The following is an 18711-nucleotide window of genomic DNA, read 5'->3' as shown; positions in this document are numbered from 1 at the left end:
TTCTCTAATTGCCTTTTAGTTTTCAGTTTCTTAACTTTATTTTCTGCTGGAATTCCCGAAGGATAAACTGGGCCATATGTGCAGCTAAAATTAACTTAGGAGTGAATTGGCCCTGCAGTGATAGTTAAACCTTTGGCCTCTTACAGGGTAAAATTATTATTAGTCCCACAGGAGCACTTTATGTTACAGTGGGTTCATTTTTTATAAGTCAAATATGTTTAAGCAGAAGATGAACTTAAACAACTGGCACATGATTAATGAACCTTTCTATAGACCATTGTGAAAAATGTTTGCAAAATCTTAAGTTTATCAAAGTAAAAATGCCATCCATCCATCCATCCATCACTGCTTTTCTGGGTTGCAGAGTCTATTCAGGGGAGCACTTTAAACAGACATACGGTTCATCTAATGGGACACCAAAAGTGTTCCTAAGCCAGCTGAGAGATATAACCGATATCTCTAAAGCATGTTCTGGTTGGGACTTGCCTGCAACACTTCAACTAGGAGAGCTCTTGGATGCATCCTGTTCAGATGCCCAAACTATTTCAATTGGTTCTTTCTTCACAAGAAGATATCAGTGCAGAGTCCACATCACTGCAGGATTGATCCATCTGTCAATCTCAGTCAATCATTCGCCCGTCACTTGTAAACAAGACCCTAAGATATTTAAACTCCACCACTTGGGGCAGAAACTCATCTCCAACCCAGAGGAGGGACTGCACCCTTTTCTGGCTGAGGACCATGGCCTTAGAGAACCATTCTTGCCACTTCACTGAAAATCTCTTCAGTACGATCTGGAGGTCATTGTCTGTTGAAGCCAGAAGAAAACAAAACGAGGTTACGCTGCTGTGAAAATCCAATATCCAGTGTTCTGCTAGATAGTATATTTTTATGTAAACTGTAGCATGTCTCTGAGCCAGACTAGAGAATAGGAAACATTGAGTAAATAAGGAAAGAAAATAAGGAATAAAGTCTCTGATGTGTTCTGTGTTCACATCGCTTGCCCTGTCCTGTAGTATTGTTGAAAACAACCTGGTAGTGACTAGACAAGGTTGCTGCATGACTGCAAAGCATTCATGTTTGAAATATTTAATTGTGCATCCTCTGAGCTGTGAAACCTTGAGGATAAGCACTTCCAAGATATATTCTGATCCCTGAAACTAAGTTGTGGTGGTCAGCAGCAGGTGCATACTGTAAGCGAGATTCTCCACAATAAGAAACCTCCCGTGGTTTATTAAAAAGCTCTGCCTAAAATAGACATGGGAATAGGCTAACCTGGACTCTGCGATGGATGCATCTCATTTATATTTAGTGTTTTATAGTTAACTTGTGACCTGTAGCAAGCACAGCAGATCTGTGGTTCTACATGATACATTAAGTATTTTCTGCATTATATTATGTAAATACCTGTTTAATGTTTTTAGTTTCACATTTGACTGGGTGTGATATAAAAATGCTCAGACTATTTCTGTCTGAGTTCATCAGATGGCCACTATCTGACAAGCCCATGTGAGCACTTACCGCAGGAGACTACATGAGTAATTATGCTGTGACTCTAAAATGGTAATGTGCTTGCCTCTGTGACTTTCCACTGCTCTCTACTGTGCAGTCCTTCTTTTATTCATTCTTTACCACTCTCCTTCCTTCTTTTGATCTCACTTCCTATCTAAAATTATTTTCCGTGTTGCTGTTCTCAAGTGCTTTCTGGTCTTATAATGTAAACACTCTTTTGTTTTCTGCAGATAAACATCCTGTTGAATTTCAGTGCAGGTGAGGACTGCCCCTGTCCCGTGGAGATCCAGGATGAGCTCAACTCGTTCCATGAAGAACTGCAGCTGCATTGTGGTAAAGTCCAACTGCTGACAGTTAATGTTGTTGATACAACTTGTATAAAGATGTTATGCATTTCTGTTCATAAATGTCTAAAGGTGTCACTGTAGATCTTCTGATAAGGACATCTTGTCACACAAAACTAACCATAGCATTATTCAGACAGGCCATGAAGTCGAGCTAAAACACTGTCCTCAAAAATAAGTTGAGGACTCTGCTAGAAAATCTCTGCCAACAGTTGCTGCACATCTGCAAGCCACTTTGCATCCCACCTCCACCCCACTTCTTTGAGATTTTATTCTTTGTGGTGCTCAGAATTCATATTAATAAGATTCTCTGAGCAGTTCTTGTGATGACAATACACAAAGGATACATACACATTGTAGCTTCACTCGTTTGGATTCAAGTGAAACTCTGAATTAATATTTAAAAAGGTTCTGAGCTGTAAGTTGCCAGGGTTCTTCTTACGTTACAGACCAGCAAAGACCTTATTCCAGCAGCCTGTCTCTCTGATCATCTGATCAGAGACTTCTGGTTGGTTCACACTCTTAATTTAAATCCAGAGCTTGTAGCACCTAATTTTGGAACAGCCATCCTCAGCCTTTCAGGACTTGTTTGTTTTAAATGACTGCGGAAAAATCATTTTATACAGTATGTTATTATATTCCCCAATCTTCTTCGCACCGACTGCTTGTATGGAATGAATGTATGTGTGAATGAATGTAAGAAGAACCTATACTATCCTATGATTGTCTGCTTGCATGCTGGGAACACTTCTTTTATTAAAATGTGAAGCACTATGTAACTGTGTGTTGTAAAAAGTGCTCTGCAAATTAAGTTAATATTATCTGGCAACATAAATATGTTTATGTTATGAGAATGATCGTTAAAATGGGTTTTTGTTTCCTTTACACAATGCACATGGAAGCAGTCGGTATACCAGGATAAATCTCTGAGCGCCTCCATTTCTCCTGGCAGGAATTCCAGTGGAGGAAGAAGAAGAAGAACAGGACACTTCAATTAAAGGCCGTCTTCTGGCTTTACTGTATAAAATCAAGGGCCCACCACAGAAGACAGAGCAGGAACCCACAGAGACTGAACAGGCTGCCCCCAGTAAGTAGCCTTTAACACCAAAGAAGAAAACAAGCTAGCGACCAGTAACTGTACTGAAGTTTAACAATAACTCAGCAATGCATACGGCAGTGCAAGGCTAAGGTTTATTATTTCAATTGTTTATCTTGGTGCTGCAACACGTAAGCAGGACTTTATTGTGGTTGCTATCAGTTTCTAAACATATACCACATAACTATGTTTAGCATTAAATATTATATTGACATTCAAAATCATAAAGCGGTACCGATTTATCCATAATAAATATTGCAGACCACAAAACACTTTCCAATCACTAGTTCTTTGCTTCAAGCTTTTTCTTTTTTGCTGCCCTTTGCTCAAAGTATGTTTTTGTTCTGTTTCAAATAATAGAATAAGACTAATGGACAGTTCCTGCAAGACTCTCTGAATACCTTGCTCCAGCCTGCATTATTCAAAAGCATTATAAATGGACGGATGTTCTGATTCAAGATTATCCTGATGGATCTGCTTTAGCATGTCTACAAACCCAATTCCAAAAATGTTGCGATGCTAAGTAAAGTTTAAATAAAAACGGCATGCGATGATTTGCAAATGTCATGAACTGTATTTTATTCACAATAGAACATAGAAAATAGTTTAAATATTTGATTTGAGTCATTTTATTATATCATGAAAAAAATAAGCTTATGTTGAAATGTTTGGTAGTAATGTGCCTGACAAACGTTGGGACAGAGGAACAAAAAGCTGGAAAAGTGAGTGGTACAAAAAAAACAGTTGGAGGAACATTTTGCAACTAATTACATTAACATGCAATAGATCAGTAACAGGATTGGATATAAAAAAATAAATAATTAAAAAAACGTAACGTCTGAGAGAGACAAAGTTTCACCAATCCACAATTAACGGTGTCAGTATTGGATGGAGAAATCTTTGTCTGTGAATACACTTCCACAAATGCAGGTTAATGCAAAGAAGAATCCACACATAAAATTAATCCATAAACACCACCATCTTTGGGCCAAAGCTCATTAAAAATGTGCTAAAGAAAAGTGGAAAACTGCATCTCTGATTGTATGGAGGTGAATTACTGCCTCTGGAACTGGCAGTTTGCACATCTGGAAAGGCACCATGAGTGCTAAAACATATATGCAGGTTTTAGAGGGACATATTCACCCATCCAGATGCCATCTTTTTCAGAGAAGTCCTTGCATATTTAAGGAAGATGCTGCTAAACTGCAAACTCTATCTATTACAACAGTATGCTCTCATAGTTGGAGAGTCCAGATACTGAACTTGCCTACCTGCAGTCCAGATCTTTTACCAGCTGAAACTTTGGACACATCATAAAATTAAGAGAATCCCTAGAATCCCTTATCAGACCATTGGACATTATTACTAGTCTCCTCAGCTCCCAGACATTAACAGACTGTCACCTGACAGTGGTAAACATGGCCCAGTTTCAACTTTTTGGAGAGGTTTGGCTGCCATGAAATATTAAAAAAATAACCTTAGTTCTTTCTTCAAAGTGTACATTTTCACATTTTAAACTTTTACCACGTTTGCTGTGTTCTATTGTGAGTGAAATATGGGTTGAATTCTGCTTTTTCACTTGACTCAGCGTTGCAGCATTGTCAGAGTCTGTTTTGTTCATCAAATAAATTGATGAAACAGTCTGACAAAAGGATGGACGGGCGAAATAAGCTGCTTCTCTTGCCTGACAAAGTTAGAGCTGCTAATTTTTTCAACGTGTAATTTTATTGTCGGATCTTTATATGTCAGATTATATATAATTAATGCCTAGTCAGTCCTTTTGGGATGGGGATGATTACTTTCATTAACTGACGGTAACGCTCATTCACTGTTATAAAACTTTAAAGCCAGTAATTTGTCTCTAAAACTTTTGCTTCCTTATTCTTTTGATGAAAAGCATCGAAGCACCTATTGTTGATTTCACAGCATTGTTTAATTAGTCAGATTACTCAGAAGTTATAAAAACTTGGAATCATCCATAAGGCTTTTTGTTTTTTTTAGTTTGCCAACAGCTAAGGAGCTTATTTCCAAGATTTAAATGCCAGCTTTAATATCAACCGCCTTGGCTTGAACTTGTGATTAAATTTGTTTGTTTGTTCCTCTCTTTATATTCCTGCATCACTCTAGCGTGCTTCAGATATGCTGTTAGCATCCTCATAGACTCATCAGGAGATGATTGTGGGGTTACATCCAATATATTGACAAAATATTAAAGCTCCCAATTAGTTCCGACTAATAGACTAATTTACATTTTCTAAGAGCTTTAATTAAGCCAATTCAGTTCATGGTTTATGCTGACTTTGGAGTACAGCGCTGTGCCAGTGCTCATGTCTATATTTTTGCCTGTCATTTGCAGATTAGCACGCAGACTGCATAAGATTTCAGTGACTCCCTTGTGAGCCATGGTTTGAGATGATTCAGAGCAGATGTGAATTTGCAACACTTTCACCTTCAGGGCATCTACACCGTCTCTGTTGTCTCATTATGATTCTGCTTGAATCCGGCCCTTTGTTTTAAGCAGATGTTGCGCTATTTGGATTAAACGCTCAAGGTTCAGCGATGGCTTTGGAATTGCAGTGTTTTGAGAGGTGCAGCATTTAGCTACAACTTCATATGACTTCAAGTTTTTCTCCACTGGTCCTTGTTTTATTGGTGCTTGGCATCGTTAAGAGGGAAGTTTCATGAGACTTTAAGATAAAGTTTAAAATATACAGTTTTAAAACCTATACTACAGTTTAATTAGCTTGTCTTTGTATATCTCTGGAACAAAAAGAGAAAAAATAAAGAGCATATCATCCATCTTTCCTAATGAACAATGCTTTTGAAGTGCCCGGTCCATAGATTTTTATTTTTTCTCTAATTTGCTCATTCAAAGGTTTGAGAGACAACAAAAATCAACTGAAGCTTTGACAGATACATGATTGTAGAGCAACCTTTATTTACTGCTTCTATTTCTCAATTTAAGAATACTGAACTGTCTCTTCTCCAGCTAACCTGAAGGAGCTTATCTCCCAGACCATAACCAGTTGGGCTCAGGAGTCTCACATTCAGGACTCAGAGCTGGTGAGAGTGATGTTCAGCCTGCTGAGGAGACAGTATGACGGCATCGGGGAACTGCTTCGGGCCATGAAGAAGTCGTACACCATCAGTGCCGCATCTGTGCAAGATGCTATTAACCTGCTGGCATCTCTGGGTCAAATCAGATCTCTGCTATCAGTGCGAATGGGCAAGGAAGAGGAGAAACTCATGATTGATGGGCTCGGGTAAGAAAATATATTATGATGCGCACACTGTTATAAACGATAAAAACAATGCCCGATTCTAGAAATATATCATTGTGAACAGTGTACTCTCCCGCGGTTACAGTACTGTGGGCTTTATAAATCGCTTTCTTGTGTTCTTAGCGACATCATGAACAACAAGGTTTTCTACCAGCATCCTAATCTGATGAGAGTGCTGGGCATGCATGAGACAGTCATGGAGGTCATGGTGAACGTGCTTGGGGGAGACAAGTCACAGGTGAGCTTAACATTGCTCATGTTTTTGGTTTTCCTTGACCACTACAAACTATCGAGTCAGTCCTTTTTTAATGGATCGTATTCATTGAAACTGTTAACTTTTTAGTCATGTATGGAAATAGTAGCTCCCAATCTTAACTCTTGGAGAAGTTCTTTAAAACTCCTTATCCTGTTCATAACTTTTTAAAGAAGTTTGTACATGTTTTTGACGGATTCTTATTTGTTATGTGGCCTCTTTCACCATAATTAGGGGTACAATTCATCATGATTAATGTGTAGATTGTGTTAATAAAAAGTGGTTATAAAAGGAAAAGTGTTAATGAAAGCTGTTGTCTATACAAAATACAAAAAAAAGAAGTTTCCATAGTTGTTCAGAGCCCCGCCCACTTTCCTCACATTCCTTATTTTGGTCAATAATTAGCCTTCAAGCCAAAAATCAGTTATTGTCATGGTTTGCCGGGGCAAGCCGTGTGGAATTATTTAGGACCAGGACGCGGCAGCTCTGGTGCAGGTGAGTATTTATTAACGAAGGAAATACAAACAACAAAGGCACTGGGAACATGAAACTGGAACCTAAACTGGGTAAAACTAACAAAACAAACCAGAAACGAAGATGCAGGGAGGTCCGGGGAAATACGCATGGAGAGATGCAGGGAGACCGAGGGAAAACAACACAGACGAACCAGCAACTACTAGGACAGAAGACACAACTAAAATACACTCAGAGAACACAGGGAGATTACACACAGGTGGGGAACACAGCTGGGAGTGATTAACGTGACGAGACTAGGGAGGCAAACTGAAAACACTCACATAAGACGCAGACCTTCACAATAAAACAGGAACTTACACATGAAAGGACACAAACTAAGAAACACGGACTAAATACAGGAACACACGGGCAGAACAGAGTAAACACTAAACAGAGGAAGAACAGAACCAAAATCGCAAGAAGAGAAAACACAAAACGCTGGGTCAAAAGGACCCAGGATCATGACAGTTATGAATTAAATGTAGCAAAAGGAGGAGCAAATCATCAATTTTAAAGAACCCAAACAAGCGTGTTTTTGTTTTGGGTATTTTTGCTTGCAAAATGACTCATACAGTAAATCTGTTAGCAAAACATTTGCAGGTTAATTTTCTGTTACAAAGCTTAGTTTTAGGGGAAGAGTTTGAGTTTGTGACTGACAGAACTTTTAATGCTTAATAAGTTGTATACCGATCTCAGGAAAACAAAAGAGGCTGAAGTGAGCCAAGAGAAACTGCTTAATACCCAGAAAAACCGCAGCGTAATAGAGAGGACAGAGGAGTAAAGGTATCAGAGGGGTGACAGGAGGCCACTCAGACCTGTCCTTTTTGGGTGGTGCTGACAGAAGCTGGAAGAGCCGGTTGCGATTTAATGCTGCAGCCAGTGCCAAGCTTGAAGTGAACCTCAGACAGACGGACCTCAGGGAGACATTCAGACCTTCGTGTCTGTCTCTGGCACTGTGATCGCACAGGCTCATAGCATAAATTCCTGACTGGTTTCATGCCACTTGATACGTGTACCTCGCTCGCTGTGGCCATATACAGTGACAGTCGTGAATATAGATCAGGTTTTTAATATTTGCTGTTTGATTACCGCTGATGTTGTTTCAGTCGTGGCATGGTGCTGTATATTATGAGATTGTGCGAGTCGTAGGTTTTATCACGCAATCAAGACAGATGGTTTATAGAATATTATGAAGGAATAAATCTCTGAACTCGGACACTGACAGAAAGTTTGCTCCCGGTCACGCACAGCAGGACCGCATATGGGGAATCAACAAAGAAACTTGTTAAGCTGTATATTCTCAAAGTAAAATTGTTTGTGCTTTCAAAGTTTCTGTCAAATCTGCCTTTAGAGGTGGAAGCTTTGGCATGATTGAAAGTTCAATATTTGTCAGTTGTCTGATAAGTGTGATTTTCTGTGCTGTGCATTTTTGCAGATTGTAATCTGCCTAAAGTAAAATGGGGTTTCTCTCCTCCTCTGCTGTCAATTACTTTTTCTGCATTTCTGCTACAGAGCAAATGACTCTAGTGATTTATGCTCAGCCTGAGGCTTGGACTGAGCCCATGTGAGGACTTAGAAAAATGAGGATGGCACAGATCTAAAAGCATTAGATGCAAAAGGGCTTGAAGGTCAAACAATTTTTCAGTTTCTGTGTTCAAAACAGGAAATAGATTTTATTTATTGATTCCATGATACTCTTTATGATAGTTTAGATACCTTTATCAGACCCAAGCATCTAGTACTCTGCATCCTGTAGTGACATTAAAAAGAATTCTAATATTTCTGAGCTCCTACTGCAGCTTATTTGGGGCTATTTGGCTGCAGATTGATCCATACAGTCTACTTTTTTCTTCCACAGGAGATCGCCTTCCCCAAGATGGTAGCTAGCTGTTGTCGCTTCTTGTGCTATTTCTGCCGTATTAGCCGGCAAAACCAGAAAGCCATGTTTGACCACCTGAGCTACCTGCTGGAGAACAGCAGCGTCGGATTGGGTAAGTATATTTTGCCTTTTCATTATTTATTTGGAAAAAAAAAACTCAACTTAATTTATGCACAGCTGTCTTAAGACATTGACTGGGCCATTGCAACACATTGATTTTTCATTTTTAGCCATTATGTTGTAGAATTGTTGTTGCATTTTGGACCATTGCTCTGCTGCATGACCCAACATCAGCTGAGCTGTAGCTGTTGGACAGATGGCTTCCTATTTGACTCTAACATGCTTTGGTAAACAAAGGAGTTCATGGTTGCCTCAATGACTACAACATGCCCAAATCCTGTTTCTCTTGGGCTTTTAGCATTTTTTCTAAGCATTGCATAGTCTGACCTTGGGATTAGTTTGCAGGGATGTCCACTCCTGAGAAAAGTTTTGTATGCTTCTGAATAATCTTCTTCGCTGTAGAATGATGAACTTCAAACTAGAAATGGTCTTAGAACCCTTCCCAGATTGACGGGCAACAACAGTTGTCCCTTTAGGCCAATTCTATTGTCTTTGCTCCTCCTGGCATTGCATTAACACACTCCTGAATGTTTCAGACCAGCAAAGCCTCTGCATTTATGGAGGTGCTCACACTTGCTGACGATTAGGTGCATTCGATGAGCAACACGTGGCTCCAACTTCTTAATTCTATGAAATCTGTAAGGGTGTACTTATGTTATTCATACACTTCTTTGACATTGTGACTCAATTTTTGTTAAATATATACTGCTATGTTGTCACGTATGGTACAGGTTAGGAAGTATTTACCTAATTTTAGAACCTGATGAGGATTAGATGGTTTTATTTATTATGTCCTGATACATGAAAAATCTGAAATTGAATAGATTTTTTTTAATATGAAGGAAAGGAACAAGCTGGGGCAAAAACAGACAGTGGAGAACACACTGGTTATGAGGATGCCTTGGCATTTGAATATGTTCCTGAGTATTCTCCATACTGCGTCAATTAAACTTTTTTGCTGCTACATAATGTGTGCAGAAACCAATAGTTGCTACGGGCTGCAACAGTTTTTTTCACTGCAGACTTATTGCTGATATTGTGGGAAGCAGCTGGTGAAGAAGAGTAACAGGCTCGATTTCAAAATGCCAGTATATCAAGTTGAAAGTGTAAGGGGCACAGAGGGAGGCAGCTGATAGAGAGAAGAATGGCGAGCAGTAAATGAGGGTTATTTAGGCGTCCAGAGCAGGACATGAGTCACAGAGATCTGCGTGCCTGTGTAACACGTAAACTAAAGCACCTGGCTCTGGAAGAGGACAGGGTCACATGATCTGAAGAGGACAGTTGAATGAAAACACACTAGTTGTTGCCCTTTTTATATGACACTTTTAGAATTTGCCTCTTTTACAAGCCACGTTTTCCTATAAATTAATAATATGTAACATAGTCTGCATTGTGCTGCAATATTAAGTGGTTTTGTAGTATCTGCTCGACTGCATTGACGCTTTAAAAATGGAGTAATATTGCAAAAAGGGCAGGTGTTGACAAACTGATTAATGGGACCTGGTATTCTGAGCTTCAAAGATGCAGACTGGAGAATATCAAGATTGATGTGCTGTGTCGGTACACTGCCCCCTGTTGTTTAATGCAGAACTAATGCAAAGTTTGCTCTGTTGCTGACGGCCTGTTTCTGTGTGTGTTTAGCCTCTGAAGCTATGCGGGGCTCCACTCCGCTGGATGTCGCAGCGTCTTCAGTGATGGACAACAACGGTCTGGCGCTGGCCCTGGAGGAGCCTGATCTGGAGAAGGTTTGATGACGAATGAAATCGCAGCCTTACTCAAAGAAATACTCAACAGCACAGCTAAAAATCACACAGCACTTTATGTTTGCAGGCTCATTAGATTGTAGCCAGTTTCTATTCTGACCATAACTTGTTGTTGTTTTAGCAGATGTAGTGTTTAAAATTAGTTTGGAAAGTTGTGAATGAAACTGAACTGTACAACTAGCTAAATGTACAACCAGTATACTGATCACATGTTCATATTATCATCAAATACCAAAACAGATTGTACTATAAAACATATGCAGGATCCATTTAGTTATTTATAAAGTCAAACATTAAGAATTAGGGAATTATGTGGATACAGGATCTTATTCACTGTCTAAACCTTGCATTGCATTCTGCTGCTAGGTTTATTCTTCATCTCGAAAGTTTTTGCCAACACATTTCAGGCCACCATGTTGGTTTTGGTTTAAAATCTGGCTTTCGCCAACCCACAAGACATGTTCTTCCAATTATGTGCAGCTCAGTGTTCATAAAGTTTGAGGAGGCCACAGAAGAGGAAGAATACGTGCTAATCATCTGTCAATACTAGAACGCAGTGCTACTCGGATGACACATACAATTATAGAGGAAGCAAGTCAGATAAGAATAGAAAGCTCAGGCCACCAAAGTTTTCTATGAAAAGTGCTGAATGATTTTGTGACAGCTGGAAAAGCTTAGCTCAGCAGAGGCTTTCAAGCTGTCACTGTTGCTGACACTGAGTCAGAAAGACAGTGTGCCATTATAATACCCAGGAGTGAAGCAGAATTGCTTGACCGTAGGTGGTGACATACCTAGCAGGCTGTGGTCTTCAGAGCTGCGCCATGCTGGTGGCTAAGGGATACCCAGACCTCGGCTGGAACCCCATAGAGGGAGAGCGCTACCTCTCATTCCTGAGGTTCGCCGTTTTCTGCAACGGTATGTTTTATACTGAGCACTAAGATGACTTTTCATCCCTGGCAATTCTGTTCCTCTGCTCGTTTTGGTGCAGTGATATACTTGGCCTTTGGTTTGTTTCACAACAAAGCATGCCGACTGCACCCATCAGCATGCTGATTAGAAGTGCAACAGACTGGAAAATGTTAAATAAAGAAGGAAAACATTGCTTGTGGAGTTATCCTGTAAACACAGAAGTTTTTTGTCGATATCTGAGTGTACCATTGTGTGAAGCCTCCGCTTGTACCCAAGCCTGACATACATGACACCAGAGGCTATCTTAAAGTTCAAAGAGGCTTTAATTGTGGCATACATTTGAGTATACACGTGGTCAGTTCGACTTTGTCAGGAGAACAGACGAGGTCAGACACCAGGCTAAACCTATATGGTGCAAGGAATACTTAAAAGCTGAACACGTTGTATAAAGACAACATGGGAATGAGAAAGGAGACAGACAGGGGGAGGGGAATTTGGCAAGGGGTAAGCAAAGCAAACAAAGCAAAAACTATATTTTATATTGAGTGTTTTCATATATTCGTATGTGGTAAGGATATTTGGTGGATACATATGTATGTGGCGCTGTTGTGTTATGTGTGTGATTTATGATTTACTTGATTTTTGTTTTTTATTCGAGTCTTCTTTAATATCTGGATTTTAATTGAATGTGCAAAAACTAGTTACTGTGCAGTGTGTTACATAAAAAGTATTATTACAAACTAGAAAAACTTTCCCATAGCTTCAACCTCCCGAGGACACCCCCGAGATGCTTTTTAAAGACATTTTAAAGAAAATATAATCTAATTAAGTCGCTGAATATGTGTAACTGAGCAATAAATAAGTATTGAGATAAAACAAAAAAATGGCATCGCAACAAAGAAACAGTCTAGGGTGATTTTACTGCATCTGTATAATTGTGAGTATTGTGTATTAAAGCAGCAGGGGATTTAACAGTGATGCTGTTTTTGGAATAGAAATGAAAAACTGCACAGAAATTTAAAAAATCCACTGGTTAAAGATGCCAGGGTCCTGCTGAGGACTCACGTGGAAATGTGAGTCGGCTTTTCCGGGATAAAAAATGTAGCGGTGCTTTAGAAGCTGCTGAATACCACTTTCAGGGGTTTTACACTCTAGCTGACTCTCACCTTTCCTTTTGGGGATAATAACAATTTTCCTTTCCATTGGTCTGCTTTTTTTTCCTCCTTTTTTTTTTTTCTTCCTCACACCAGGTGAGAGCGTGGAGGAAAATGCCAACGTGGTGGTGAAGCTGCTCATCAGACGTCCAGAGTGTTTCGGCCCAGCCTTGAGGGGCGAGGGAGGTCAGGGTCTGCTGGCTGCCATGGAAGAGGCCATCAAGATCTCTGAAGATCCTGCCCTGGACCTGCCCAAGACTCCTGCTGGAGTCACTACTGGGTAAAAACGACACCAGTTCTTTGTTTTCTTTTTCCACAGTGTTTAAAATCTACTGAATCAGCATTTTTATCACCACGAGACACTAAGAAACCCATTCAGAAACTCTAAAGCCAGTCTCTTGTGATTAAGGCTCTCATTATCTGGGTCTCTGTGTGAAATGTTACTTTTAGTTAGATTTCCCTGTGTGCTTAGCTAAACCAGCATTATTCTTTGTTGCTAGACCCTCAAATAGAGCCATATCACATTACGGGAAAAGAGATCTAAGTTTATTTCATTGCCTTTGCCCAGCAAGAGAACAGTGAAGAGAAAGAGAGAGGTAATTGCTGTTTGAAAGTGGAGTTTTATCAAATAATTGTCTTTTGTTCTCTCTCTTTAAAAAAAAAAAACCTCCTACCAAAACAAGAAAATCTTCTTAATTTACTCTTTATTTAGCAAAATATAATTTACTTCAGCAGCTAAATTCACATTCATGTGTTTGAAGACACATTTAAGAACCACAAATTTTTTTTAAGCGATCATTTATCTCGGATGACTTTGACATTTTTTAAAAAAGAGGGGGAAAAATGAAAAACTTTTTCAACTACTGGAAAGTCTTATAATGCAACTGCAACCCAGGTGTTATTAAAGCAAGTCTTGAATAAAAAAATATCAGAGATTTTAAATCATAATTGGAGCCTAAGGACAGTATGAAAGAAGGTACTTTTCTGGAAGAATATGTAAAAGAAAGGAATACATTATCCCTGGCATTGGCTGTTTGTCCCTGCCTTTCTACATAAGTATACAAAGCCTGTAACACTGACTGAATTTTAATGTTGAAAGTTTGTATGGCCTGAAGTGGGGAGAGAGATTGGAAAGCTGCTCAAAATCAATATGTGTAACAGAATAGCCTGCAAGGAGATCATGTATTGTGCCAAAACATTATTATAAATGCTCACAAAATTGCCCAATTTACTGCGCCTCTGTTGCCCGCCGTATCCTGAAACCACGCTGCAGAGCTTGTCTGCAACTTCCAAGAAATGTTTCTCGTGTTCAGGATAATATTTATTATACTGTGCGTATAATTTTTATATAGTGTGTTTGTCTGTTTCAGGTCTGGTGAGGAGGAAGGGGAAGTGATTCACATGGGCAACGCCATCATGTCCTTCTACTCTGCCCTCATTGACCTGCTGGGACGCTGTGCTCCTGAGATGCATGTAAGGCCTTCGACAACAGCCTGAGCTGAAGAATGAGATTCTGTATACTGTCACAGGGACTCTTATGAGAAAGAGATTGTTTTTGTTTTGTGCCTGTGCATCTCTTACAGCTTATCAATGCAGGTAAAGGTGAGGCGCTGCGTATCAGAGCCATCCTGCGCTCTCTGGTTCCCACTTCGGACCTGGTGGGCGTCATCAGCATCCCCCTCAAAATGCCTGTCGTTAATAAAGGTATGCCGGTCTAAGTTTGCTTTAGGCAGTTTCTGATTGTTAAAAGGAAACGCATAAACAGAAGTGAATTAAGGTGAGACGGGAGGTCTACCTGGGGAAAGAAAAATGTTGTTTAGTTTAGATTCACGGCTGAAGGTGCACGGTAGTCTGATTAAAAATCTAATTTATACTCTACAGGCAAACCTGGGCTGCTGTAGATCACAAACAGTTTTTGCCACATCCTGCTGAACAAACATGCCGCATTACCTTACTGCCTTTCGGCAAATAATAAAAACTCTGCCTGGTACAGCATGTGTGTCGTGCTGCCAGATTAAGGAAGCTGAAATAATTTCATAACTCTGCAGAGTATCATCACAGCTCTGCTAACTGGACGTATATTATTGTAAGTGCCTTTGCAATGGCAGGAGACATCACTTAGGAGAGAGCCTTTGCTTCCCTCTACATCTCTGTGGAAAACCAATATGCCTACATTGTGTTTTTAGTACCTTTCTACTTTGTGCCTTGCTTATAAAATTATGGCTTACAACGATGCTCAACAGCAAGAACACCAGAAAATAAATACATTTCACATTTATGCTTGGTTTCCTCAGCTTATCGTGTCTGGGATTACATTTCCCTTAAACTCTAAAGCCTAATTTTATTCCGAAATCATGTTACATTTGAAACTTTCTTCAGTGAATCCCTTTCATTGGTTTTTGTTTTGCTCCACCAACCTTCAGATGGCACAGTGACCGAACCGGACATGTCAGCTTGTTTCTGTCCCGACCACAAGGCCCCCATGGTGCTCTTCCTGGACAGAGTTTACGGCATCGAGGACCAGAGCTTCCTGCTCCAGATGTTGGAGGTTGGCTTCCTGCCTGACCTCCGAGCCTCGGCGTCTCTGGATACGGTAAGTCCTAGAACATTCACGACACACACACTTTCACCTTCAAAGTCCCATTTTGTCAATGACTACCTGCCAAAGAATTTGTATCCACTTCCTGAAAAAGTACATTTTAGTCTCTGCAAATACAAAGGATGTAAGCTCTAGTTGTACCTGACAGGTGTAATCGTCTCTGTCGTCTCTGCTCCTGTTACATTTTTGAGATCTTAAGTCTTTTGTCATTTACTGATAATGAAATGAAGGTTTCTAGTTTGCTCATCAAATGTGCCACAGAGGGAATAAATCTTATCAAACATGAGCACCGATTGCTCAGAACAGTTACTAAGCCTGTTGCAAATTTTCAGAAATATTAACATAATATTCGGCCTACTGATCAGGTCACCCTTAGCTTTTAAACAGTTCAGTATAAAAACTTCACTCAGACTACATTTTTTCGTAACCCAGTTTATCCGGTCATTTGCTACACAGAACGATCTGGGAAGTTGCGAACACTTTGAAAGAAATATTTTGGTTGAATTATCCATTTGTCAGTCTAGCACAGATTAACAGTCAATCAAATCAATGAGCCAGAGGATCCTGAAAGTGGCAAAAGGGTAAAAACAAGCTGCAGACCGAGGAGCTTTGATAGATGATAAGAAACTAGATATAAAGTTTGAATTTCCTTTGGTGAGTTTTTGCTCTTTGTAAGGAGAATTTGTGCATCGAAGGTACACACTTGGAGTCATTTAAAATGACTTGACAGGTGATTAAGTGAACCCTTGCTCTCATCACACTTACTACATACCCAAAATATGTTATGTATGTCTTATGTATAGTCTATGGATCAAATATAACGCAATATAGTCTAAAACAGCGAAGTAATTATCAACTAGTTCAATTATGGTTATTTTCCTTTAGTCCTTTACTTTGCTCCGTTATTATTCTTTTGTTTTTTAAAGGGAGAAAATTGTGAACAAATTCCCACCTTCACTGCTCTTAGTGCAGATTCATTTTCTACTAACAAATTGTCTTTCCATTATTTACGGTTGAATGGCTCACAGTAAGCCGTTTCCAGTTTTGAAAAGTATCCATCCGGAACTTTTTACATTTGGAACTTAATTTACATGCAAAAGGTAAATGACACCATCACAAACACCACCTGTTTCCCACAAAAATAACAAGAAGCTACAGAAAGACTTCTCAAACTTTGGTTTTAATGAATACAGTTATCCCCGCCTGTGACATCAGTGGAAATTGAAGCTCTTCAGCTTTGCTGTCATTTTCTGCTATTAGAGAACTGCATAATATTTACATTTGGCGGAACCTATAATCACTTCCACCTTCTGTTAATCTCTGCGTGTAGAGATTGGGCTGCTCTTCCTTTTTCAGTTACATGCATTGTTCTCTGTCTCACAGGAGGTGTTGAGCACCACAGAGACTGCGCTGGCCATGAACAGGTACATCGGCTCAGCTCTGCTGCCTCTGCTGACCCGCTGTGCCGCTCTCTTTGGCAGCACAGAGCACTACGCACAGCTGGTTGACTCCACGTTGCAGACTATCTACAGGCTGTCAAAAGGCCGCTCACTCACCAAAGCCCAAAGGGATGCCATTGAAGAGTGTCTGCTGGCAATCTGCAAGTAAGGCTTCTTTAGCTTTATTTAGTCTTAGCTGAGTTAAATTAAAGAAATCCGGATTTTCCCCCTGCAGGCCATTAAAAATAATGCAGGTTTAGGGCACTGGCTTCACTTTTCAAATCTTTCAATGGTTGCATCTTTTGTTTGTGTGTAAAATTTTCAAATTTTGTGTGATGGTAGAAAATTATAGCAGCTCAAGCTGCTTTAATTTTGGTGTAAATTTAACACATTTAGCGTGACCTTGATCCATGTCCTTACCTGGACTCGTGCAGCATGGTGCGTAGAGTATATGCCTGCTACAAGGTTACAACATAAAAATTTTCCTTCTCACAGTTCTTAAAATATTCTTGGATGTGAGCACATGCACATAACAGAAAATCATATTCCGCCTACACAGATGTAATTCTGCACTTATTTCACAGACACCTGCGTCCCTCTATGATGCAGCAACTGCTCAGACGTCTGGTGTTCGACGTTCCAATGCTCAATGAATATTGCAAGATATCTCTCCGGGTGAGACGCAAAACACTTTCTTGTTAATATGTGTTTGATGTATGAGTCAAAAAGGTTATTGAAGAAATAACACAGGCAATCACTGGAATGTAAAATTTGGGAACCCGTTGTCTTCCTAACTTCCAGAGTTAAACAACATGATTGTAGCAATCGCAATTGGAGTGTAAAAATATTCAGGAATTTTTGTGCGTGTTTGTGTTTCTTATTTCTAGCTGCTGACCAATCACTACGAGCAGAACTGGAAGTACTACTGCCTGCCATCTGGTATGGGCAGCTTTGGTACTGCCTCTGAGGAGGAGCTCCTTCTCACCAAGAAACTCTTCTGGGGAATCTTTGACTCCCTTTCTCATAAGGTACAGCCAGGAATTTATTTATAAGTATTTATTATTAAAGATGAGCTGGCCCAGTGTGCATAGAGCTGTAAAAATTCTCTGTATTTTGCGTATTTGTTGTTCTCCGAGAATGAACCAGGACTAGAAGTGGTATTTTTCTGATCCGCATTTTTGCAGAACAAAATGTTTGGTAGCTGAGTGGTGCTTGTAAAACTCTGTTCTCCCATATTTAATATATATATATATATTCTTATTTATTTATTTCTTTAAATCTTGAGTTTTCAACACTTGAGTGTGGATCTCCTGAGAGAAAAGTTCTCAGTAGTCAGAGGCAGTGAAGTGAAAGCTCAATGAAGTGCTTGTGAGCAGTGCAGCTGAGGCAAAGCCAAATCAGATGAATCATTTATCAGTCTGTGACAGGTCACTACATGGTGCAGACTTTTCCAGCTTTCATTTTCATTCCTTTTTGGGAGGGGGGCTGATCCTACTCTGCTCCACTGTAGTTGTCTCAGCAGACACGTTCTGAAAACATAAAAGTGAAATGGTGAAACGTCTAAGCACCCCTTTCCCTCTCTTCTTACATTTTGTAGAAATATGATACTGAACTTTTCAAAATGGCCATGTCATGCCTGTGTGCAATCGCTGGGGCCCTGCCTCCAGACTTTGTGGATTCCAGTTTAGGTGCAACGCTGGAGAAGCAGGCATCAATGGACGCACAGGGTAACTTTGACCCCAAACCCATCAGCACTGCCAAGTAAGTGTTCTAAAAATGCAGCCTTGTTAAAGCAGCATGTTTCATGTCATGTTTCTAAATGTTTTTATTCATATGTTATGACTTA

General features: G+C 39.8%; 1 protein-coding gene across 4 annotated transcripts in view; it reads left to right on the top strand.

Moving 5' to 3' along the window:
- ryr3 (ryanodine receptor 3) overlaps positions 1-18711 on the top strand; it is a 112013-nt gene that overhangs the window by 63508 nt on the left and 29794 nt on the right. For all 4 annotated transcript variants that reach the window (XM_085383107.1, XM_085383106.1, XM_085383105.1 and 1 more), the window contains 15 exons: positions 1743-1845; positions 2809-2943; positions 5942-6215; positions 6357-6471; positions 8861-8993; positions 10643-10746; positions 11544-11679; positions 12924-13107; positions 14198-14300; positions 14411-14531; positions 15251-15420; positions 16810-17030; positions 17450-17540; positions 17753-17893; positions 18463-18626. In XM_085383107.1, the coding sequence (XP_085239233.1) occupies positions 1743-1845; positions 2809-2943; positions 5942-6215; positions 6357-6471; positions 8861-8993; positions 10643-10746; positions 11544-11679; positions 12924-13107; positions 14198-14300; positions 14411-14531; positions 15251-15420; positions 16810-17030; positions 17450-17540; positions 17753-17893; positions 18463-18626 (2195 nt within the window). The remainder of the gene's footprint in view (positions 1-1742; positions 1846-2808; positions 2944-5941; positions 6216-6356; positions 6472-8860; positions 8994-10642; positions 10747-11543; positions 11680-12923; positions 13108-14197; positions 14301-14410; positions 14532-15250; positions 15421-16809; positions 17031-17449; positions 17541-17752; positions 17894-18462; positions 18627-18711) is intronic.

The sequence above is a fragment of the Rhamphochromis longiceps genome, linkage group LG15 (genome assembly GCF_057381845.1).
Source record: "Rhamphochromis longiceps isolate RC_006_pf linkage group LG15, R_longiceps_female_GT1.1, whole genome shotgun sequence".
Lineage (NCBI taxonomy): Eukaryota > Metazoa > Chordata > Actinopteri > Cichliformes > Cichlidae > Rhamphochromis > Rhamphochromis longiceps.
Note: the sequence above shows the minus strand (reverse complement) of the source record. Positions and strands in the feature narration are given on the sequence as shown.